General features: G+C 39.3%; 3 protein-coding genes across 12 annotated transcripts in view; 1 reads left to right on the plus strand and 2 right to left on the minus strand.

The window, feature by feature from the left end:
- Positions 1–15,825, minus strand: part of LRRC36 (leucine rich repeat containing 36) — a 57,563-nt gene extending 41,738 nt beyond the window's left edge. For all 6 annotated transcript variants that reach the window (XM_082711901.1, XM_082711900.1, XM_082711905.1 and 3 more), the window contains exons 1-2: positions 15,730–15,825; positions 2,400–2,527 (exon numbers count right to left, since the gene is read on the minus strand). In XM_082711901.1, the coding sequence (XP_082568027.1) occupies positions 2,400–2,527; positions 15,730–15,799 (198 nt within the window). In that variant the 5' untranslated portion in view covers positions 15,800–15,825. The remainder of the gene's footprint in view (positions 1–2,399; positions 2,528–15,729) is intronic.
- Positions 15,780–25,222, plus strand: part of KCTD19 (potassium channel tetramerization domain containing 19) — a 30,107-nt gene continuing 20,664 nt past the window's right edge. For 3 of the 4 annotated variants that reach the window (XM_082711889.1, XM_082711890.1, XM_082711888.1), the window contains exons 1-2: positions 15,958–16,036; positions 20,618–20,914. In XM_082711889.1, the coding sequence (XP_082568015.1) occupies positions 16,025–16,036; positions 20,618–20,914 (309 nt within the window). In that variant the 5' untranslated portion in view covers positions 15,958–16,024. Of the gene's footprint in view, positions 16,037–20,617; positions 20,915–25,222 lie in introns of all 4 variants that reach the window. The other variant, XM_082711891.1, reaches the window with a different exon arrangement.
- Positions 21,899–25,222, minus strand: part of PLEKHG4 (pleckstrin homology and RhoGEF domain containing G4) — a 33,959-nt gene continuing 30,635 nt past the window's right edge. For both annotated transcript variants that reach the window (XR_014305832.1, XR_014305833.1), the window contains one exon: positions 21,899–22,295. The gene's annotated coding sequence lies outside the window, so the exon portion shown is untranslated. The remainder of the gene's footprint in view (positions 22,296–25,222) is intronic.

Here is a 25,222-nt window from a genome sequence, read left to right on the forward strand (position 1 = left end):
TACCTGAATCATCTATGAGAAAGGCAGGTTTGAAACTCTTATTTAGATGACTAAGAATAAGAACAATCAGCCCACAGGCACTAGACGTATTGTATATTTAAAAACCTGACATGGAAATATCTGCAGTCAGGTATTTGCAGTCAGATAATCTACTTCTGTTGCTCCCCGATCACTCTCCCTTGCAGTGGCTAAGCTAGTAAGTCACTTTTGCCCTTCTCTCACCTTTGCCACATCCACTCTCCTGACCCCAGAAACACATCCATTTTCAAGAGGAAAGGAGATAGGCAAAAAAGATAGTCCTGAGGAAGAAGAGTATGATTAAAAAAAAACTTTAAGTGTGTGTATGTTGTGTGTTCTTGTATCTCAATGCCTCATGTTTAGGGTCAGTGGAGTAGGTAGGAAAACAAAAAAACGCTATATCTAAGTCTTCCTTGTTGGAACAGTCTAGTACCCTTCTTGTCCTTGTCCTTGTTTCCCCTTCCAGAATTACCCCACTCCTCCATTTCTCTGGGATACTGGAGAGGAAAAGTCACAATACACCTTCTTTGCTGAATTTTACTATTGAAAATAATTGTTTGATTTTCATGCATTTGGCTAGTTCTGCTTTTGCCCAACTTTAAATTTCAGGACAGTAATTTAGAACATGTACATATATGTACAATCACATCATTTTATAGTAAAACTGCATACCATAGAAGGAACTCTGTCATTGAGAGTAATTTCAGTAAAATTATTTTCCATCATGAATTTATAAAATAATGTTTTTTATTCTTCTGTTATTCAAAACCACCATTCTCTTGTTACAGAAAATTTAAAAACTCAAAGATGTACACAAAGCATTTCTGAATAAAGAACCCAGTTTACACTTTGATTCATCTCTTTCTGGCTTTTTTGGATTCCATTAACTTCTGCATTGTGAAATGGTCAGTAGTTAGGAATAGTTGTCAGTGACTTTGGCCTCACTCTCAGCGCAGTACACCATTAGGACTCTCTTTAAAATGTGTCTAATGGCCCAGCTCAAGTAATCTTTTAATGTCGTCAAGAAAATGACTTCTATCTTCCTCTCACTTTTCCCACTTGGCATGAATTCACATTTTCCCCAAAATTATACTAGAGATAATCACAAAACATTTATCCCCTGAGAAAATTAAGTAAAATGATTCAGAACTGCTAGAGATGAACATAGTAGATAAATCATAGATGCAAAAAAAGTGGAGAAAACATTTACTAAGTGTTTCTTATATGCCAAACAGTGTACACATGTTGGTCTTCACAAAAGTTTTTTGCCCAATTTACAGAAGTATAAAGAATGCGAGTATAAAAACAAATTATGGTAATGTCCACTCAATTTTTTAGCATGAAAATTAACAAGCAAACATGCATACATACAGGTGAAAAGAGGAGTCGTAAACAAATCTGAACTGATGCTTTCTGAAACTTATGGCCAAATACAAATGGCTGCTACCAAAGAGTCTAACGACCTAGTTTAACTTGCAGCTTCTGCTTTTCCAGTCCTAGCTGGAAATCTTGCTTGAACTTCTCTTTTAGGGTCCTTTGTTTCAGATTTGGGTCTGGCCCTTCTTGTTGAATAAGTATCCCCTTAAAAGCACAAAACTGGCAGGATAATCCAGGAGATCATTAACTAATCCTGAATAGCATTTGTGAGTCTTTCACCTTGAGTCTCACAAAGAAGGGCTTAATCAAGACAGGCATATAAGTGGGTAAAATGGGAACACGTAGGAGAAATACCATTTGGGGGTCCACCACAAAAAAGACAGAACTTCCATCTCTGTGTGTGCACACTTATGTTTGTAGAGCTCTTTGTGTATTTGCTAATCCTTACACTGCTCAAACCTGCTCCTGTCCACTTTCTTGTCTTGCCCTCTGCTCTCCCATCCCCTGATCTAGAGATTTTTCTTTGTTTCCAAGACCACCATGTCCTCCTTCTTGAAAAAACCCACAGGAATAATCTAGGTCAATGTTTCCATACCATGTACCAACACCATCAGAATCCTCCAGGTATACCATGAGCCCACCCCAGACATACTGAGAATCTCTCTCAGAGTAGCAACTAAGAATCTGTACTTTTACAAGTGCTTCTTGTAATTTTTTACACACATTAAAAATATGTCCTATTGCCTTAGCCTGTTATCATTTAATATCATTTTCCCCGAGTACAAAAGAAAATTTCCCCAACATTTTATACCAGAAAATTTCAAATATAGAATAAAGCTGAGTGAGTTTTCATCAAATAATAAAATTTCATTTGGAAACACTTAAAAGGAAGATCCTATATTCCCCCAGGCTGACATTATCTCTTATTTCTTACTACTACAACTACTACTACTAGTAGTGCTGCTAAAATAAATTGGGTTGAACTGACTAGTCATAGTACTTACCTTCAGGCTTGTGATCAAGTTTCTTGATAAATCTAAGGATCGGAGGTTTTTAAAATTTCTGAAGGCATCACCAATGGAATGAATTTTTCCAGCATAAGATCCCTGCAATGAAAGAGACTCCACCAATTCTGAAAAGAGATCACCAGTATATATATTATGAACTCTGCTTAAACAACAGTCAGAGAACATAGCTCTTCCTTCCTCCCATACCCCATTTGTGAAAGGGCCTACATCCAAGATTCATAAGATCAGATTTTCCCTTTAAAAGCAGTGATATCGGGGCACCTGTGTGGCTCAGAGGGTTAAAGCCTCTGCCTTCGACTCAGGTCATGATCTCAGGGTCCTGGGATTGAGCCCCAAATCAGGGCCTCAAAGGGGGCCTGTTTCCCTTCCTCTCTCTCTGACTGCCTCTCTGCCTACTTGTGATCTCTATCAAATAAATAAATAAAATCTTAAAAAAAATTAAAAGCAGTGATATCACCTAATACAATGAAACCAAACCTTGATTTTACAGCACCCTTGTGTTTCTCTATTCATCCTGCATGATGTAATATGTCTTCAGAAGTTCTCAAAACAAATTTAAGAAGAAATGTAGCAATCCCACTGTTGGGATTTAACCCTATAAATCATACTTTAAAAAACTTTGCCAGGAGGGGCGCCTGGGTGGCTTAGTGGGTTAAAGCCTTTGCCTTCGGCTCAGGTCATGATCCCAGAGTCCTGGGATCGAGCCCTGCATCGGGCTCTCTGCTCAGCAGGGAGCCTGCTTCCTCCTCTCTCTCTGCCTACTTGTGATCTCTGTCTGTCAAATAAATAAATAAAATCTTTAAAAAAAAAAAAAAAACCTTTGCCAGGATATATAATATATACACGTGGGTATCAGTTGCAGAAAGGTTGAGGATCATTTTAAAAAAGAGAACAAAAAAAGGGGGGGAAAAGAAAATGATCACAGGGTCTACCCATAGAAGAGTAGAACCTGGTGTCCTAGATAATGGTAGATGGATACAATGGACAAAGTACTAGATCTGTGGTTTTCTGTAAGTAATTTACTCTCTCTGTACTTCAGATTCCTTATCTGTAAAATAGGGATAACAATAGTATTTAACTCATAAGATGCTGTAATGATTAAATTAATATATATACAAAACTTAGAACAGTACCTGATACATAATTGCTATGTAAGTGTTAATTATTGTATAAAGTTATTAAAAACAATGAAGTAGATTTGTAGGTGATCACATGGAAAGATCTCTAAGACAGTGAGGGAAAAGGTATGTGTGGAAAGGTATGTGCGGAAAGGTATGTGTGGTATGTATGGAAAAGGAAAAACGTATGTGTGTATAAAGAATATAATATATATTTACATAATATATCCTATATATGGAAGAAAGTCAACTAGACTTCTAACAGCACTAAAAAGAGGAAAATCTCAAAATTGTCAATAGGAACTCACTGGCAAGTGTGGTGGGCTAAATACAATAGCAATCAAAACTGGAAGGAGGTTCTGCAAGATCCAATTTGTAGGCAAGTGCCAGGAGACTGCAATGAAATAAGGTTTAAGGTGCTAGAGCAGTCTGGACCCTGAAACTCTGAAAAGTAATAAACTGAAGATTGCTTTCAAGACAAGACCCACATCAGGGAGTAATTCGTGGGAGTAGAATCCACATTGAATGGGATAGAAACAACAGGTTCAAAAGAAAAAGAAGGTACAGGTACAAGTGTGGGGAAAAGCAAAGATGGCAGATATCAGGACACATAAAGCTCCATTTTCTAGCACTTTGTGAACATAACAGGAGAGGGAGCTCTAAAACTCTGAAACTAGAAAAGCTATTCTGGCCTACCCTTATCATGTAAAAGTACAGGAAAACTTAACCGCACTTAAAGAGCCACAGGAAAGGATTACAGTCACTTTATGTGGGTTAATAAAAGAAAAAAGAGGGGCGCCTGGGTGGCTCAGTGGGTTAAAGCCTCTGCCTTTGACTCAGGTCATGATCTCAGGGTCCAGGTATCAAGCCCCGCATTGGGCTCTCTGCTCGGCGGGGAGCCTGCTTCCCCCTCTCTCTCTGCCTGCCTCTCTGACTGCTGGTGACCTCTGTCAAAATAAATAAAGAAAATATTTTTTAAAAAAGAGAGAGAAGCATCCCTAAAGAATGAAAGCACTCCAGAAAGATACATTACAAATGAAAACTGTAACTTAACTTAGTATTTTGAAACAAGCTAAAAGATATAAAAACAAAATGTAGCAGTTATCAAAGTGTGGTCCCCAGATTGCTGAAGGTCCCTGAGACATGCACAGGGGTCCACAAAATCAAAACTATTTAAAAAAAAAAACCTTTCATAGTAATACTAAAATATTAATTAGCTTTTCCAGTGTTGCACCTATGGTGTAAAAGCAAAACTACTGGGCCTTAGGATAACCAAGACACATTCACAGTCATAGTGTTCTTTACCATCACATACTTGCAATTAAAAAAAAAAAAATAGCCAGTTTCACTTAAGAATATCCTTAAAAAAGGGGCGCCTGGGTGGCTCAGTGGGTTAAGCCGCTGCCTTCGGCTCAGGTCATGATCTCAGGGTCCTGGGATCGAGTCCCGCATCGGGCTCTCTGCTGGGCAGGGAGCCTGCTTCCCTCTCTCTCTCTCTCTCTGCCTGCCTATCCATCTACTTGTGATTTCTCTCTGTCAAATAAATAAATAAAATCTTAAAAAAAAAAAAAAAAAGAATATCCTTAAAAAAAAAAAGATTTTATTTATTTATTTGACAGACAAAGATCACAAGTAGGGGGAGAGGCAGGCAGAGAGAGAGGGGGAAGCAGGTTCCCCGCTAAGCAGAGAGCCCGATGCGGGGCTTGATCCCAGGACCCTGAGATCATGCCCTGAGCTGAAGGCAGAGGCTTAACCAACGAACCACCCAGGTACCCCAAGAATGCCCTTTAAAAAGCAGCAAAAATGGTTAATTTTGTTGATTTTGAAACTTGAGCACATGTTCTTTTTATTTGTGTGACTAAATGAGAAATATGCACGAAGTACTTCTGCTGCATACTGAAGTATGGTGGATGCTCTGAGGGAAAACATTTGTGTGAATATTTTAGAAGATTTATTTATTTATTTGAGAGAGAGAGAGTAAATGCAGAGGGAGAGGCAGAGAGAGAGAGAGAGAGAGAGAGAAGAAGAAGAAGAAGAAGAAGAAGAAGAAGCAGCTCAAGAGATTGAGCATGGAGCTGAGCACGGAGCCAACAGGGCTCAATCTCACCACCCTGAGATCATGACCTGAGCCGAAATCAAGAGACGGATGCTTAACCGACTGACCCACCCAGGAGCCCCACTGTGATTTTGAGATGCCAGCTTAACTAGCTACTTTTTATCTGGAATACCATTTTTACTTGAAAAGCCCTGATACATGATGGTTAGTCAGAATATTTGGTTAGTTAGAATATCTGGAGGCATTTTCTTGAAAACAAAGTGAGATTGTTATTTCAGGAAAACAAGTGATAGACCTTTAAAGATCTTTTTAGTGAGATTGATGATACTTTTTAAAAAGGTTTTATTTATTTATTTGAGAGAGAGAGAGACAGAGAGAGTGAGAGCGAACACAAGGGGAGAGGAGAGAGAGAAGCAGTTCCCTGTGTCAGCAGGGAGCCCAACGTAGAGCTCAATCCCAGGACCCTGGGATCATGACCTGAGCCACTGAGCCACCCAGGTGCCCCAAGATTGAGGACATTAACAAATGAAATTTCTATTTTATATGTTATCCAGAATGAAATTTATCAGCATTTGAAAGAACTACATAACTCAGTAAGTTAATATTTTTCAAATGACCGATGCATGACATCACAAAATCATGCATGGGTAAAAGATCCATTTAAATGCAAGATGTGGGACGCTGGGTGGCTCAGTCGTTAAGTGTCTGCCTTCGGCTCAGGTCATGATCTCAGGGTCCTGGGATGGAGTCCCACGTCAGGCTCCTGCTCAGTGGGGAGCCTGCCTCTCCCTCTGCCCTCCCCCTGCTTGTGTGCATTCTCTCTCTCTCTTTAATAAATAAATAAAATCGAATAAAATAAAAATTTTTTAAAAATGCAAGATGTACCAAAATGGATTTAATGCAACAAAGTACAAAAAGTATGCTGATATGGTTTCAGATTCCACATACAACAAAACTGTAAGAAACTACCAATTGTCCAGTTTTCATGTTATATCAAAAAAGAATATCCACAATTCATTGAAAATGCTATTAAAGCACTCCCTCCTTTTAGAATCTCTTATCGGTGTGAGGCATTATTTTTAAAAAATATATTTTAACCAGGGGTGCCTGGGTGCCTCAGTCAGTTAAGCATATCCCTTTGGTTCTGGTCATGATCCCAGAGTCCTGGGATTGAGCCCTCCATTGAGCTCCCTGCTCAGTGGAGAGCTTGCTTTTTTCCTCTCCCGATGCTGCTCAGGTGCTCAGGTTCTCTCTCTTTCTGACAAATAAATAAATAAATAAATAAAATCTTTGATATATACATATATTTTTTTCAACCAATACAACAAATCCTAAGAGATTTAATACAGAAGCAGATATGAGACTCCAAGAGGTGTCCAATTAAGACATTAAAGATATTTATAAGAATATAAAACAATGTCACTCTATTTTTTTAATATTCTGAAACCAAAGAGTTTGAAAATTGCTGAAAAAATGTAAATTAGACAAAATCAGAAAAATTATCAGAAAGAAAAGGAAGATTTGAAAATAAAGATAGAACTCATATTTAAAAAAATTAAAGGTCATTTCAGGGGCACCTGGGTGGCTCAGTGGGTTAAGCCTCTGCCTTCGGCTGTCATGATTTCAGGGTCCTGGGATTGAGCCCTGCATTGGGCTTTCTGCTCAGTGGGGAGCCTGCTTCCCCATCTCTCTTTGCCTACTTGTGATCTCTGTCAAATAAATAAATCTTCTTTAAAAAAAGATATTTTTAAAAAGGTTAGTGGTTCGGGATGCTTGGGTAGCTCAGTTGGTTAAGCATCCATCTCTTGATTTCGGCTCAGGTTGAGATCTCAGGATCCTGGGATTCAGCCTTGAAGCCCTGTGCTGGACTCTGTGCTCAATGGGGAGACTGCTGGTGGGGGGGATTCTCTCTCTTCCTCTCCTTCTGCCCTATCCCTGCATGCATGCACACTCCCTTTCTCAAATAAATAAATAAATCTTTAAAAAAAAGTTAGTGGTTGCATACTAAATGATTGCAACTATATGACATTCTGTAGAGAGGAGCAGTAAAAAGATGAGTAGTTGCTAGAGGTGAAGTGAGTGGAAAGGGAAAGATGAACAGATGGAGCACAGGGGATATTTAGGGCAGTAAAACTATTCTTTTTGATACTAACTGATAATATCACAAAAAGACCACCAGATAATTATATACTTCATGATAGAATATATACCCTCACCTATGAAGTAAATGGTATACACACTATATATTTGTCAAAATCGACAGCATCAAACAACACAAGGAGTGAATCTTAATGTAAACAACAGGCTTCAGTTCATAATAATATATTGGGGGGTGCCTGGATGGCTCAGTGGGTTAAAGCCTCTGCCTTCGGCTCGGGTCATGATCTCAGGATCCCTCATCGGGCTCTCTGCTCGGTGCGGAACCTGCTTGCTCCTTTCTCTCTGCCTGCCTCTCTGCCTGCCTCTCTGCCTGCTTGTGATCTCTGTCTGTCAAATAAATAAAAATAAAATCTTTAAAAAAATCATATATTGGTATTAGTTCATCAGTCATAACAAATGTACCACATAAATGCAAGGTACTTATAAAAGGGGAAACTGGGGAGATGTAGGGGAAGTATGAGGGGTGAAGAGGGAGCTTTTACAGAACTCTCTATACTCTCTGCTCAGCTTTTCTCTAAACCTAGAAACGCTTTAAAAATAAAATCTATTGGGCGCCTGGGTGGCTCAGTGGGTTAAGCCGCTGCCTTCGGCTCAGGTCATGATCTCAGGGTCCTAGAATCGAGTTTCGCATCAGGCTCTCTGCTCAGCAGGGAGCCTGCTTCCTCCTCTCTCTCTCTGCCTGCCTCTCTGCCTACTTGTGATCTCTCTCTGTCAAATAAATAAATAAAATCTTAAAAAATAATAATAATAAAATAAAATCTATTAATAAAAAAATGAAGTACACATATGTGTCAAAATATGGATGAACCTTAAAAATATCATGCTAAGTGAAAGAAGCCAGATATAAAAGGCTATATATTGTATGATTATATTTATATGAAATATTCAGAACAGGCAAATCCACATAGCAGATTAGTGATTGCCAGGGAGGGTCTCAGGGGGAAGCTGGAAATGAGAAGTGCCTGACTAATGGGTATAAGGTTTCATTTGTGGCTGATAAAAATGTTCTGGAACTAGACAATGGTAATGGTTAAGCAAGGAACTAAGTGACACTAGATTATATACAATAAATTTTATAGTAGATGAATTATATTTCAAAATTTTTTTTTCCTGACTTTGAGTGCAGCTTATTGGTAGTCCTGTAGTATGCAATGATCTGGTACCCTAAGAATGTGTTATCATGGGACAAAAGCTAAGGTCAGTTATAATTTCTATCAATGCCCTGCAGCATTTCTCATGCCTTTCACTGTAGTCTGTGTAGAAGAGCAGACATTTTAATATTTTTTTAAAGGAACCAGAATTATCATTCAAATGTTAAACTGCCACAGAGTTATTCCTTTATGATTCATATGAAGTGAAAGTTCTTAAGAGATTATGCATTCACTTTCAATGTTTATAAAGAGAGGGAAGACAAATAGATCAGAGATAGAATCAAACACTGCCTGTCATAGATGTCAAGAACAACAGAATAACCGTCCAATTTCAAAATTTTTTTTTAAGATTTTATTTATTTATCAGAGAGAGAGGGGGAGAGAGCGAGCACAGGCAGACAGAATGGCAGGCAGAGGCAGAGTGAGAAGCAGGCTCCCTGCTGAGCAAGGAGCCCGATGTGATACTCGATCCCAGGACGCTGGGATCATGACCTGAACCCAAGGCAGCTGCTTAACCAACTGAACTACCCAGGCGTCCCTAACCGTCCAATTTTAATATATGAGCTACAGAATCCCAATGGCTCAAACCACATTTTACTTGTGAAAAAGCTTGTTTATAAAAAATAAGTAAATAAAGCTTGTTTATAATGATGAAAGAGTTTCAAACAAATAAAATCAAAAAAGCTCTCAAGAGGGTTGCCTGGGTAGCTCAGTGGGTTAAAGCCTCTGCCTTCGGCTCAGGTCATGATCCCAGAGTCCCGGGATTGAGCCCCACAGTGGGCTCTCTTCTTGCTGGGGAGCCTGCTTCCTCCTCTCTCTCTGTCTGCCTGCCACTCTGCCTACTTGTGATCTCTGTCTGTCAAATAAATAAAACTAAAAACTAAAAAAAAAAAAAAAGCTCTCAAGAATCAACCTGAAAGATTTCCCACTAGCTAAAGTTGGGACAAGTTCAGCAGCAATTATGGTAATAATTGCAATAGATTAGAACACACCAAAAACACTTAAGTCCATGAATTTATAATGACACTAACAAAACAAAATAGCTTATTGGTCACTTTGAGAGGATTTTAAGAAAAAAACTGATTTTTCAAAAAATTCAAAATAAGCTGAAAAAAATATCATAGTATTTATTCTGTCTTTCCTGTACACACTGTGCCTCAAGATAACCAAATAGTTAACAGGAAATGTCTTTTTATACATCTTACAACTAATAAAAATGGAACACAGAATTAGAAAATTACCATTTTGCAATCCCTAATTAGTGAACTTTACACAGTCATGTTTAATAGCTGATAATATCACCAAAAAATCACCAGATAATTATATACTTCATGACAGAACATATACCCTCACCTATGAAGTAGTCTTGCAAAAAACAAACAAACTTGAATCAAATCAAGCTTCACTTAACTAGCAATTCATAGGAACAAGAACAGGGGAAAATGTTAAACATCTTAGGAATGTAATGAGCAAAATCCAGACTGTAAGAAACTATTCAGGGCAAATGCCATAGTTTCTTTAAGGATAATAGAAAATGCAAGGAAAAAAAGAATGGAGGACCTATGGATCAAATAATATTTAAGACAAATATCAACTGTACAATGCTAAGTGAAATAAGTCAAAGAAAGACAAATACCTTATGATTTCACTTAAATGTGGAATTAAAAAACAAAACAAATGAGCAGAGGGGAAAAAACAAAACCAAACAAAACAGAGACAATCCAAGAAACAGACTCTTTCAACTATTGAGAACAAACTGATGATGACCAGAAGGGTGAAACAGGTGGTGGGGATTAAGGAGTGCAATTGTCATGGAGAGCACTGGGCGAGGCATGAAACTGCTGAATCATTATATTGTATACCTGAAATGAATATAACACTGTATGTTAACTATACTGGAATTAAAAACTTTTTAAAAAGAAAAGTATCAACCAATTACAGTAGACAGTACATAGATCCTGATTCAGAAACATTTTATAGGACAGTTGGTGAATATCAAGTTACATTTGATGATATATCAAGAAATCATTATTAAGTATTTATAGGTTTATAAGTGATTATTTTTATTTTTAAAAAGATTTTATTTATTTGAGAGAGAGAGAGTGAGAGAGAGAAGATGAGAGGGGAGAAGGTCAGAGGGAGAAACAGACTCCCTGTGGAGATGGAAGCCCGATGAGGGACTCGATCCCTAGACTCTAAAATCATGACCTGAGACGAAGGCAGTTGCTTAAACAACTGAGCTACCCTGATGCCCATAAGTAATTATTTTTAGAAGAGTTCTTTTTTTTTTAAAGATATATATGGGTTAAATCAGGACAGTGATTTGCTTCAAAATAAATAGTGCAGAGGTTTAGAGGTAGGTAGAAGTTAGGTGAGGTACAGGTGAAAGAAGATTGGCCATGAATTGGCAATACCAGCAGAGGTAGGGTGATGGGAGTTCATTATTCTGTTGCCTCTACTCTTATATATATTTATGTACTGCCATTAATTTAAAAAATTGTAAAATAAGTGATATATGCTTGTATATGTACAGAATATTTCTGGAAAACTATCTAAGATTGCTAAGAGTGATTGTCTTTAGGAAAATAGGCCAGGTCCAGGGAAGGGGGGGTGGTCGAGACTTACTTTTCACTGTTTATATTACACATATAATAAATTAAGTGAAATATTTTTAAAAGCCAAAGTAGTGGGGCGCCTGGGTGGCTCAGTGAAGCCTCTGCCTTCAGCTCAGGTCATGATCTCAGGGTCCTGGGATCTAGCTCTGTATCGGGCTCTCTGCTCAACGGGAAGCCTTCTTCCCCCACTCTCTCTGCCTACTTGTGATCTCTCTTTCTCTTTCTGTCAAATAAATAAATAAATAAAATCTTTAAAAAAAAAGAAAGAAACTACCCTAAACTAGTTAAAGTGATCAATGAGTTCCATGTTGCCAAATCTAACATTTTTCTGCTTGCTTAGCCTATCAAGAGCATTTGCCACAGCTGACCATTACTTCCTTGATATATTACCCTTTCTTAAATTCCAAGACACCATGTCTTCCTTCTCTATTCAAAGTCTAAGCATTGAAATACCCCAATATTAGTCTTAAACCTTCTTCTAGGGCACCTGGGTGGCTCAGTTGGTTAAGCAACTGCCTTTAGCTGAGGTCATGAGCCCACATGGGGCTCCCATCTCCATGGGGAATCTGCTTTTCCCTCTGACCTTCTCGCCTCTCATGCTCTCTCTCACTGTCTCTCTCTAAAATAAATAAAATCTTAAAAAAAAACTAAAAACCTATTCTCCATCCACATTCTCTAGTTAGGTGAGTTTACCCATTTCCATTGCTTTAAATATTACTTATTTGTCAATGTCTCCCTAAATTTACAACTCTAATGCTGACCTCTCTCCTCTGAGATCTAGACTTGTATATCCAGTGTTGCCTACTAAAAATCTTACATTTGAATGTCTAGCAGGTATTTTAAACTTAACATGTTCAAAACAGCACTCTTGATTCCCCTTTCCCAAGTCAATATTTCCCTTAGTCTTTGTGATCTCTCTAAATAAATAGCACCAATGTCCCCCCAGTAATAACTGAACCCAAATCTAAGTGTTATCTTTGAAGCCTCCTTTTCCTCATCTCCCATATTCATCTCCCATTTTTTTTTGTAAGTCTTCACTTATCTACCCACAAAATACACCTTGACTCTGTCCACTTCTTTTTATCTCCACTGTCATCTCCTAGTCTAAGCCATTCATTATCTCTTATCTGGACTACTATAACAGGCTTCTAATGGGTGAGAGTCATATTTTAAAAATAAGTATTAGATCAGGACACATCCCTGCTTAAAATGCTTTCATGAAAACCGACAAGCTGATTCTAAAATTTTAAAAGAGAATAAAGGGCTAAGAATAGCCTAGACAACTTTGAAGGAGAAAGAGGAAAGTAAAGTGAAGGAGGGCACTGACTTTACCAGTTATCGAAACCTACTGTTAACCCATAGTAGTTAAAAAAGCGTGATACTGGTGTAGGAATAGACAAACAGAACAGTGGAACAGAACAGAGGGCGTACAAACAGATTTACAAAGGAACTTGGAATATAGCAGATACTATAAATAGGTTCTAAGGAAACTGGCTACCAGTATAAAAAATACAATTATATCAAATCACATATCATATATAAAAATAAATTCCAGGTTGATTAGATTTAAGGAAGAGCAAAGCAGCAGAAATTTTAGGGAAAAAAAGTCATTAGTATAGGGAGAAACTTCAAAATTAAGACCAAAAAATCACAAATCATAAGGAAAAATAAACTTGACTACCTTAAGATGAAAATTTTCTGCATGACAAAGGATAATTTAAACATGGGGAAGGGTGCCTGGGTGGCTCAGATGGTTAAGCGTCTGCCTTTGGCTCAGGTCATGATCCCAGGGTCCTAGGATAGAGTCCCGCATGGGGCTCCCTGCTCTGCGGGGAGCCTGCTTCTCCCTCTCCCTCTACTGCTCCTTCTGCTTGTGCTCTTTCATTCTCTCTCTGTCAAATAAATAAATACAATTTTTAACAACTAAAAGAAATGTATGGGAATTTTTTAGTACATGGAAGTATGACAACAAACAAATATATAAAACAGTCTATAACTGCACCACAAGCTCACAAGAAAATCCCTTTGGACATTAAAAAGAAAAATACTTTTTACTTAGCCAGAAAATTCCAACAGTAAAGTACAGAATAAAAGTGAAAGCCTTTCTCCCCAAAGATGACCACTGTGTTTTGCTTAATTTTATAATGCATATACCAGCTCATTAATTTAATTCAAAGTATCTGTTTTATTGATTAAAAAAGCAAATTGCTAAATAATAGATATGCTCTTATATCTTAAAAAAATACCTATGTGTGTATGTTTGTATAAGTAATGGAAAAGGTATGGAAAGAGGGAGAGGGAGGAACATTTTTTTTTACTTTAGATAGTTCTGCATTGCTTGAATTGTCAGAATAAGCACAATTAATTTTCTTACTCCGATGACTGTAATAAAACAAGGAAACAAAAACAAGCAAAATATATCTGCCATGTGCCATTACAGCTGAAGAATATAAGAAGAACATGCCCCACCCCCAAAAGAAAAAACTCAATCAATATTCTTTAAAAAGGCAAGAAAAGAACAAAAGTGTGTCAAATCAATAAAGCTTTTCTTAGCTAGCTTGTAACATAAGAGAGCTCAAAGTAGTTTGGAAAAGAAAAAATAAACCTGAAATATCTGCATCATTCTATTGATATGCACACCACACCACTAACTTTGGTTGGGGTGGAAGGATTTCCAGAAGAAGGAAAGATTAATAACCTCTTTGTTCATTTATGTAATGTCTGTTATAGTATGTGCTAGTTTTTATAAATTTTAAATAATAATTTTTAAACAAGATAAACCTGAATTATTTCATATTCCACAAATATGGAAGAAAGACAACTTTTTGTTATGGTTACAGCGCAGGCTCCAGACTCAAGAGTCCTGGGTTAATAAACCCTGGTCACTTTGGGCAGGAAACTAAAACTAATTTTAATATATCTGTAAATTAGGCACAATAACAACATCTGCTTTACAGGCTTGTTATGGGGATTAAATATTGCGGGGGAAGGGGGTGGGCAGGAGCATATAACTCAGGGCCTGGCATTAAGGATAAAGCAAATTTTGGGCGCCTGGGTGGCTCATTGGGTTAAGCCTCTGCCTTCAGCTCAGGTCATGATCTCAGGGTCCTGGGATCTGATGGGCAGGGAGCCTGCTTCCTCCCTCTCTCTCTCTGCCTGCCTCTCTGCCTACTTGTGATCTCTCTCTCTCTTTCTGTCAAATAAATAAATAAATAAATAATTTTTAAAAGATTTTATTTATTTGACAGAAAGAGAGAGAGATCACAGGTAGGCAGAGAGACAGGCAGAGAGAGAGCAGGGAAGCAGGCTCCCCGCTGAGCAGAGAGCCAGATGCGGGCCTAGATCCCAAGACCCTGAGACCAGGACCTGAGCCGGAAGGCAGAGGCTCAACCCACTGAGCCACCCAGGCGCCCCAAATAAATACATTCTTTAAAAAAAAAAAAAAAAAAAAAAAAAGGATAGAGTAAATTTAATAAGGGTTAAAGCTGAATTAGGAATGCTGGTAACTTTCCCAACAGGTCTACTCCTTAGACACTCAGAAAACAAGTTCTGCGAATCAGAGCCCAGGTCAAAGGCGGGCTACGCAGTTCGTCAGCCACTGGCCCTTGTTTTCACAACCGAGGCCCCTTTCGGAGAGTCTCTAAAAAAGAGGGCACACATTCCGATGGATCAAAGAAAGGGCCAAGTTCTTGAGGCAGAGACTAGACGAAGAGAGGGACTGATAAGGGCACATCCTTTCTCCTTTTATCCCAAACACCCTTTCTCATTTTACCGCAAAGGCTTCCTGGGCCTGAAATTTTCAAAAACTGCCAAATGAACGCCCTTCGTGCCCTCTTCAGGAGCACCGCGACCTCCAAAGCGCTTCTCAGCTCGTCCCTCCTCCCCGCAATGGCCCTCTTGGGGCTCCGTTTCCTTCCATTAGCTCAGACTCTGTCCAGTTCCTGGTTTCCGGCCGTAGTGGCCTGCCTATCCACTTTCTCCTCCACTTCAGACTCCGTTCGTCTCCCTCAATTCCTCGCCCTCCTCCCCACACTCTCAGGTCACTTCACGATTCTTCTGCCTCAATAACCCCTCCTCTGCCTCAGGGACCGCTCCTCTGCGCCATTCCCCCGCGTCAACCTGAGGTTCCCCCACCTCTGCCTCAGTTTTCTCCCCTCAGCCTCAGGCCCCACGCTCCCCGCCCCGGTCCTCCAGTCCTGGCCCTACCTGGCTGCTCCAGACTCAGCGCCCCCAGGCGGCGGATGCCTTCCTCATCCAGATCCCACTGCTCCGCCATGCCCGCCCGCCCCTCACCTGTCTCGGTCCACGAGACAGGCTCGCGCACGCCAGGTCCCGCCCCCCGCCGCAGGCTCCGCCCCCCGCCCCCCGCGTGCCGCCCATCACCCCGGGCCGTTAGGGCACTGATCGCGCGCCTGCCCGCCTGCCTCAAGAGTCCCGACTATGGTATGGATCCCGCCCTGGCGGGGGCGCCAAAAACACCAAAGCGGCGAATGGGGAGGCGATGTGGCCAAGGGTTAGGACCTGGTTCTGGGACACGGGATGGGATAGGGCTCCAGCTTTGAAGGGTTTGAGGTCTGGCTCTGTGGGGTTGGAAGAATGCGCCTGTTTTGAAGGATGATGTGTTCTAGTTTGAGGTTCTGGGGTACTTCAGGTCTGAGAGGTGGAGGGTATGCCTCTTAACGAGGTCAAGTTCTTGATGGCTCAGCGTTTGAAGCTGTTGACTCTGAGACAAGGCGGTGGCCAGCGGGGGCGTGGTGGGGAGGTGTCCAGATCTGAAGGAGTGGGGAAGGGGGTGGGCGGGGGCAGCTCTCTGATAGGGAGGGAGCCCCAGATCGGACCGTTGGTGAACTTGGCTCGGAGGAGTTGAAGTCCTGTCTTTAGATCTAGACAGGTTCTAGCTCTAGAAATTTAGGCTCTAGCTCTAGAAATTGATTTGGAAGTGCTCCTTTGGGAGGGAGGAGCAGTGCGGAAAGGAGAAATACTCTTTGGAATGGGCTGGAGATGATTATGCTAGGGCTACCCCATTTCCTATAGTCAGTTTGGCAAGAAACCTTTTGTCCTTCAAGTGCTACAGGTCCCCCACGCTTGCCTCTGACTGAAGGCTCTCCCCAGGCTGGGATACGTCTAGGCTAGCAAACTCCTGTGCAGTCTTTGGAAAGAGAACTCTAGAAAGAGCAGCCACATCCTTAATCCCTACCCTCACTCCACCAGGTATCTCTTGAGAGCCCACCTGTGGATGAGTCACGTAGGTGTAAGAAGGAGGCAAACTCTTGAGCCAAGACACTCTAGTCAAAGCCTATCCTTAATAAGAACAGAGGACTGAGAACAGAGCTGTGACTCACCTTCCAGGAGTGGGTTTTCTTTGGCAGCCAAAATCTGCATAGTAGGAGCACTTACACTGAGCTGTCAACCAGCTAGTCACCTTTAAGAAAAGCAGAAAGCAAAATCAAGAGTCCTTGCATATTTATGCTTTCTGGTCTAGGTGGGACCCTTATTTACCATCAGCTTGTCATGCTCCGCTGTAGCCATTTTTAAAGAGGGCCAGGACTCAAAATCCTAGCTTAGTTCATTAGATTGGCTTTTCTTCCTGAACTTCCGTGAATCATGACACCATTTAAAAATCTGTAATCTTTCTCATGACCCGTTTAACTCTTCTAGCCTCAAATGTGGCATATATAATTGCCCTTCTTTACATCTGAATATAGACCAGGTTATTTTAAGAGAAAGGAACTCCACTCACTTCTTTGTTGTATGCATTTATTTTCCTTCCTCAGCTGTCAAAATGGAAGATACAGGTTTTGTTGGAGAAGTAGGCCTTTCCTTTCTTTAGCAACCACCTCTTTAACACTCTACCCCCCCACCAACATTTTAATGCAAATTTTGAAAGATTCAGAGGGTGAAAGAACTATATACCCACTGCCTGCATTCTACAGTGACCATCTTGCTGTATTTATCACATGTCCATCTTTCCATCCCTTTATCAATTCATATGGGTTTGCTGATGCATTTCAAAATGTTATAAACATCAGTACATTGCACCCCAATTGCTTCAGCATGCATAATTTTTACTTAGAATTCAAAATTATTTAATGGCTCTTTTTAAGGTGCAATTTTTATGCTATTTACCACCTTTTTTTTTAAGATTTTATTTATTTATTTGACAGAGAACACAAGTAGGCAGAGAGGCAGGCAGAGAGAGAGAGAGAGGGGGGCAGGCTCTGCACTGAGCAGAGAGGCCGATGCAGGGCTCGATCCCAGGACCCTGGGATCATGACCTGGGCCGAAGGCAGAGGCTTTAACCCACTGAGCCACCCAGGCACCCCTAAATTTTGTTTATAAGGGTAGTGTTCCTTGAGTGTTTTTTTTTTCTTTAAAGATTTTATTTGTTTATGTGACAGACAGAGGTCACAAGTAGACAGAGAGGCAGGCAGAGAGAGAGAGAGGGAAGCAGGCTCCCTGTTGAGCAGAGAGCCTGATGGGGGGCTTGATCACAGGACCCTGAGATCATGACCTGAGCCGAAGGCAGAGGCTTAACCCACTGAGCCACCCAGGCGCCCTGAGTGTTTATTTTAAAATCTGATACAGATGGTTTGTGTGTTCATATGTTCTACTTTTCTATAGTGTTGATAAGCTAAGTCATCTTTTTTAAAATTCTTTCTTTATTAACATATAATATATTATTTGTTTCAGGGAAACAAGTCTGTGATTCTTCAGTCTTAGACAATTCATAGCCCTCACCATAGCATATACCATCCCTAGTGTCCATCCCTTCCTCCCCCCTCCCCTCCAGCAACCCTCAGTTTATTTCATGAGATAAAGAGTCTCTTGTGGTTTGTCTACCTCTCTGCTTTCCTCTTGTTTCATTTTTCTCTCCCTTCCGCTATGATCCTGTCTTGTTTCTCAAGTTCCTCATATCAGTGAGGATCAGCAGTTGATCAACATTGGGTTGTTTCTAATGTTTGGCTGTTATGAATAATGCTTCTGTGAACGTTCATCTGCAAGTTTTTGTGTGCACATAGGTTTCATTTCTCTTGAATATATAACTAGAAGTGGAATTGCTGGGCCATATAGTAACTACATGTTTAACATTTTCATGAACCACTAAACTGCTTCCCAGAGTAGCTGCACCAGTAGTGTTAGAAGGTTCCAGTTTCTCGCCAGTAGTGTTACACTCTCGCCAGTAGTGTTAGAAGGTTCCAGTTTCTCTAACCCTTGTCAACACTTGTTGTCTATCACTTTGATTCAGATCATTCTACTGGGTGTGAAGTGGTATCTCATTGCAAGTTTTGATTTGCATTGCCCTCATGGCAAATGATGTTAAGTATATTTTCATGTGCTGTTGATCATTTATATATCTCCTTTAGAGAAATGTCTTTTTAGATTTTTTACTCCCCTTTTAAATTTGATTGTCCATATTTTTATTATTTATTATTGAGTTGTAAGAGTTATTTATGTAGTCTAAATACAAGTTCTTTATCAGATATGTGATTTGCAAATATTTTGTTTCATTATATGCGGTTGTCTTTTTACTTGCTGGCATCTTTTGAAGCACAAAAGTTTTTAATTTTGATGAAGTTTTATTTGTTTGTTTCACTTGTGCTTTCTGTATCTCATCTAAGAAGGCATTACCTAATCTAAGATCATGAGGATTTTATGTTTTCTTCTAAGGGTTTCATATTTTTAGCTCTTAATTTTAGGTTTGGTCCATTTGGCGTTAATTTTTGTGTATGGTGTAAGGTGGGGGGTCTAACTACTACTTCTCCTTCCTCCTCTTCCTCTTCTTCCTCCTCTTCTTCTTCCTCCTCTTCCTCCCTCTTCCTCCTCCTCCTCTTCTTCTTCCTCTTCCTTCTGTTCTTCTTCCTCTTCCTCCTCTTCCTTCTCCTCTTCTTCCTCCCCTCTTCTCTTTCTTCTTCTTTTGCACATGGATGTCCAGTTGTCTCAGCACTATTTTTTGAAAAGGCTGTTCTTTACCCATTGGATTGCCTTGGCTCTCTTGTAAAATTCAATTAATCATAAATGTAAAGGTTTATTTCTGGACTCTCAATGGCATTCCACTTATCCCTATGTTTTCCTTATACCAATAACACATTATTTTGATTACTGTAGCATTTTAGTAAGTTTTGAAAGTGGAAAGTGTGAATCATCAAATTTTGTTCTCATTGGGGCGGCTGGGTGGCTCATTGAGTTAAGTGTCTAACTCTTGATTCCAGGTCAGGTTAGATCAAGCCCCACTTTGGGCTCCAAGCTTAGCAGGGAGTTGACTTGAGATTCTCTCCCTCTGCCCCTCCCCTCACTCTCTCTACCAAATTAATGAATTAATTTTAAAATTCTGTTCTCCTTTTTCAAGAGTATTTTTTCCTATTTGGGGTCCCTTATATTTCCATATGAATTTTAATGTCAGCTTGCCAATTTTTGCACACACACAAAAAAGGCAGCTGGAATTTTCATAGGGACTATGTTCAATCTGTAGATTAATTTGGAGAGTATTCTAATCCTAACAGCATTAAATCTTCTGATTGGTAAACATGAGATGTTTTTGCATTTACTTAGGTCTTTTAAAATTTATTTCAGCTATGTTTTGAACTTTTTAGAGTACAAGTATTACCTTTGTTTTATTAAGTTTATTCCTAAATATTTTGTTCTTTTTGATACTGTTGGAATAGAATTGTTTTCTTAGTTTCATTTTTGGATTGTTCATTGCTAGTGTATTAAAATCTAGTGACTCAGTCAGTTAAACATCCAACTTCTGATTTTAGCTCAGTTCATGCTCAGGATTGTGAGTTCAGGCCCCTCAATAGGCTCATGCTTGATGTGGAGCTTCCTTGAGATCCTCTCTCTCCCTTTGCCTCTGCCCACTCCCCCAACTCTTGCACACACACACACTCTCTCTCCCTCTCAAATAAATACATAAATAAAATTTAAAAATAAAAATACAATTGATATATATATCTTTCACCCTTGTTGATCTCATTTATAATAATTTCATAGTGAATTCCTTGGGATTTCATCCGCAAATAGTCTTACTTCTTCCTTTCCAATATGGATGCTTTTTATTTCTTTTTCTTGTGTAGCTCTGTTTTCGTTCTTCTTTTAGGAGGAGCCTGGCATGCCTCATGAATCAGCAGAGGATTTGTTTCATTTCAACGTTGGGGGCTGGCATTTCTCAGTTCCCAGAAGCAAACTCGCTCAGTTTCCAGACTCCCTGCTATGGAAAGAGGCTTCAGCCTTGACCTCTTTGGAAAGCCAGAGGCTATTCATTGACAGAGATGGTTCCACATTTAGACATGTGCATTATTATCTCTACACTTCCAAACTCTCCTTCTCCAGTTGTGCAGAACTGAACTTACTCTATGAGCAAGCACTGGGTTTGCAGCTGATGCCTTTGTTGCAGGTAAGATACTCTTGTCTTCGAAGAGTGATCAGAAACATAGGACTTATATCAATCACTAAGTGTTGGGTCCTTTCATGTATTGGTTGCTGAGATGACCCTCTTAATGGGGAAGTATGATGAATGAGTTAAAGTAATAAGTAAACTGAATAAATGATTTCATCCTGACTGTACCTTACCTCTACCAGTAGCCACCACATTTCCAGGATGGAACTTAACCAGCTGCGGAGTTGGTTCCTTGACTCTTGGAAATTGTATTTTAACATTCTTCTTGAATCTTAATTTTTCTCCAGACTACAGAAACCACTTCTTTTTTTTTCTTTTCTTCTTCTTTTCTTTTTTTTGTAGATCTTATTTATTTATTTGACATACAGAGGTCACAAGTAGGCAGAGAGGCAGGCAGAGAGAGAGAGAGGAAGGGAAGCAGGCTCCCTGCTCAGCAGAGAGGCCGATGTGGGGCTTGATCCCAGGGCCCCGGGATCATGACCTGAGCTGAAGGCAGAGGCTTAACCCACTGAGCCACCCAGGCGCCCCCAAAAACCATTTCTATAGCTTATCTTAAGTAGTTTATTCTTAGTTTTTGGACAATGATTTTCCTTTTAACCTAGAAAAGCTAAATATTATGACTGGAAAGGACCATTGGCCATGCTCCATATTAATCCCGCTGTCTGGACAAAGTGTTGTTTATGGGATCCATCTCCATAAGCACTGACCTGATAAGTCACAGTTCATCTCAGTGCACTACCAGCTGTGCCTCCCTAATACCTCTTAGAAGAAAATTGAGGTAGATCTTGCATATCTGGGTCATATAGGAATGAGAACATTTCACACTGTTTTTGTAGGTATTCCTTACTAAATAACTTAATGTTTTTTCTTAAAAGTTATTATATATTTGGAAATCAAAACCCTAAAAAAACCCTTAACATAGCCCAACACAAGTTGTTGTAGTGGTCTTTTCTTTTTATTTTTTTAAGGCTACCCACCTGAAATAAAATTTTTTTCAACTACCTCTGCAATGGAGTGCTAGAATAATTACAAGTGGCTTCAAAAATACTTACATACCCTGGCATATCAAGATTGCTGATGACTCTATGCCAAAGCACTGATTCTGTGGGGAAAAGGAAGGAGTCACATGGTCATTACAGAAAATCAGAGATCAAGGCAATTTTTTGAAGAACCATTTTAAAGAACACAAGCCCGTTATACAAACAGTTTATAAAGCCCTTTAATTCCTTTCCTATCCTCACTTTCCAAACTGAAACAAAATCTATATAGGAAGCAACTTCAGAATAGGAGGTAACAACTCACAGGCCAATGAGTGGGTCCAATTCCAAAGTTCCAAGTTGTGTGAGCAGTAGTTGAAGAATCATGTGGATCTGCGTCCCTAAAGATACAGTAAAACAAGTGCTTATGTTTTGGAAATAGTGTTTTCAAAGAAATAAACACTTAAGCTGGTCTAATTGAAGTGATGTTTATTCTTTGAAGCAGAGTATAAATACAGCTGGAGAATCAATAGCCATCTCAAGCAAATCAACAGCCTCACACATTTCCATCACTTTCCCCACTGCTAAGGCCTGTCCAAAAATCCGGTTCTTGCATAAATGTATGAATGCTTTCCTTGGAGAAAATGGGAGTTTTCCAATTATTAGTCTAAAGACTATTCTCAGGCAGTCCAACTTAATGCATTCAGCCAGTATTTATTGAAAACATTTTGGGTAGCAGGCATTATTCTTGTGGTCTTTAAGGAAAACATGGAATGAACCAACAAAAATAAAATGAAAGCCACAAGTAATTTTAAATTTTCTAGTAGCCATATTTTTAAAAAATTAAAAAGTAACATTAATTTTAATAATATTTTCTTTAACTCAGCATATTTATTTTATTTTATTTTATTTTATTTTATTTTATTTTATTTTATTTATTTGACAGAGAGAGATCACAAGCAGGCAGAGAGGCAGGCAGAGAGAGAGAGAGAGAGAAAGAGGGAAGCAGGCTCCCGGCTGAGCAGAGAGCCCAATGCGGGACCTTATCCCAGGACCCTGAGATCATGATCTGAGCCGAAGGCAGCAGCTTAACCCACTGACCCACCCAGGCACCCTAACTCAACATATTTAAAGTGTATATCTTTACAGCATGTGATCAGTATTTTAAAACTGATATATTTTACATTTTTTGTACAAAGTCTTAAAAATCTGAGGTGTGTTTTACACTTATAACCCATCTCAGATTCAGAAGATTGCATTTCAATATATACTTACAGCTTCTTTGGAAAACAGTCTGGCAGTTCCTCAAAAAATTAGAGTTATCATGCGACCCAATTGATTCCACTTCTAAGTCTGTACCCAAGAAAAATTAAAACTTATGTCCACACAAAAACTTGTAAGCAAATGTTCAAAGCAGCATTATTCATAGTCAAGAAGTAGAAACAATCCTTGTGTTTTATCAGCTGATAAATAACAAACAAATGTATATCCATAAAATGGAATATTTTTGTCAGTAAAAAGGAATGCAGTACTGATAAATGTAACAACAAGGATGAGCTTTAAACATTATGCTAAGAGAAAGAAGTCAGACACAGAGGACCATATTGTGTATGATTTAATTTATATAAAATGTGCATAATAGGCAAAGTTATAGAGACAGGAAGTAGATTAGTTGTTGCCTAGAGCTGAGGTACAGTGGGGGAAGGATAAGGTGAAGAGGATTGGCAATGACTGTAAATGGGTACAAAGTTACTTTTTAGGATGTTGAAATAGATAGTGATGGTGACTGCACAGCTCTGTGAGCATACTAAAAACCAGTGAACTGTACAACTTAAATTGGAGATTTTATCATTCATATTATATATAATAAGAATGCATTTCACATAAAATACATTTCAATAAAACTATAAAAAAATCATTGACTTCTATCTTCATATTAGACCAGGAGTCATCAAACTATACCCTTTGGATAAAATCCAGCCCACTACCTTTTTTGTACAGCATGTTAACTAAGAATGGTTTTTACATTTTTATATGGTCAAACAAAAACCAAAAGAAAAATATTTTTTGGTGCATGAATATTACCTGAAGTTCAAATTTCAGTGCCTGTTAAGTTTTATTTTAATATAATCATGCTTCCTTGTTTATATATTGTGGATAGCTGCTCTTCAGCTTTAATAGAGTTGAATAGTTGAAACAGGGACAAAATTCTCAAAGCCTAAAATATTTGCTCTCTGCACTTTTACAGAAAAAGTTTTCCAGGGCACCTGGGTGGCTCAATGTATGAGGCACCCTGGGTGGCTCAATGTGTGAGGAGCTCATGTTTTGATCTCAGGGTCATGAGTTCATGCTCCACAATGTGTCAACCCCTGGCCTACACTCTAATGGGTCACAAGAAAAGCATGAAGACAAGTTAGGAGGCTCCTGTAGCATCCAGATAAAATACAGTGGTAGTTTGGCCTAAAGTGGTAATAGTAGAGTTAGAAGTGTCCAAATTCTGGATGTGTCTCTGTGAGAGAACTGACAGGGTTTGCTAATGAATTCTTGGTATGAATTGTTGGTAGGGTAAGAGAGAATGGATTAACTCCTTTGTATTCTGAGCAGTAAGCAAATGGTGGATTCCAAGGGATGAGCAGGTTTAGGGGGAAAAATCAGGGGTTTGGATTTGAATGTGTTAAATTTGAGAGGCAAGAAAAGGGTATTAAATATCCAAGTGGCAATGGTGAAAAGGTGGCAGGATGTATAAGGTCTGGAATTCATGGGAGCAATCTGATCTGGAGGTATAAATTTGGGAGTCATCAAAGCTGCTATGTAAATCCATGAGTCTGGATGTTCACAGAGAAAATACAGAGTAGTCATTCCAGGTCTGTACATTACCATTACAGTGTATCCTGGAGCTTTCTATGTGATTTGGGAAGTCCCCTTTGCCTAAATAAATGTAAGCTACTTCCAGCCTCTCACAAGCCATCAGCCTGGTTGAGAGTCAGCTGCTACTTCAGTGTGAAATTTCTCTTCAGGGTCCCCCACAAGGGTTCAAGGCTTTTGGCAAACTATAGTTTCCCTTTTACTCGTCCCCTTGAAGCCCACTGAGGACTTAGCATGACAGTGCATGCTACTTGTGTTTCCTTTTCCATTGCCTTCTGGGGACTTCTAAGTTTAGAAACTTAAATTATTCTGCCTATGAGTATTCTTCTACCAGCAAGCAACCCAAATGCACCTGCATTCCTTGTGCTCGAGGGAGCCAGGGAGTTTTTATGTTGATCACACAAATGATGCTTTTATTAAAACAGACAAGTAACAGGTCTCACATTTCCTATTACTCATGATG

Source organism: Mustela nivalis (assembly GCF_964662115.1).
Source record: "Mustela nivalis genome assembly, chromosome: 18".
Classification (NCBI taxonomy): domain Eukaryota; kingdom Metazoa; phylum Chordata; class Mammalia; order Carnivora; family Mustelidae; genus Mustela; species Mustela nivalis.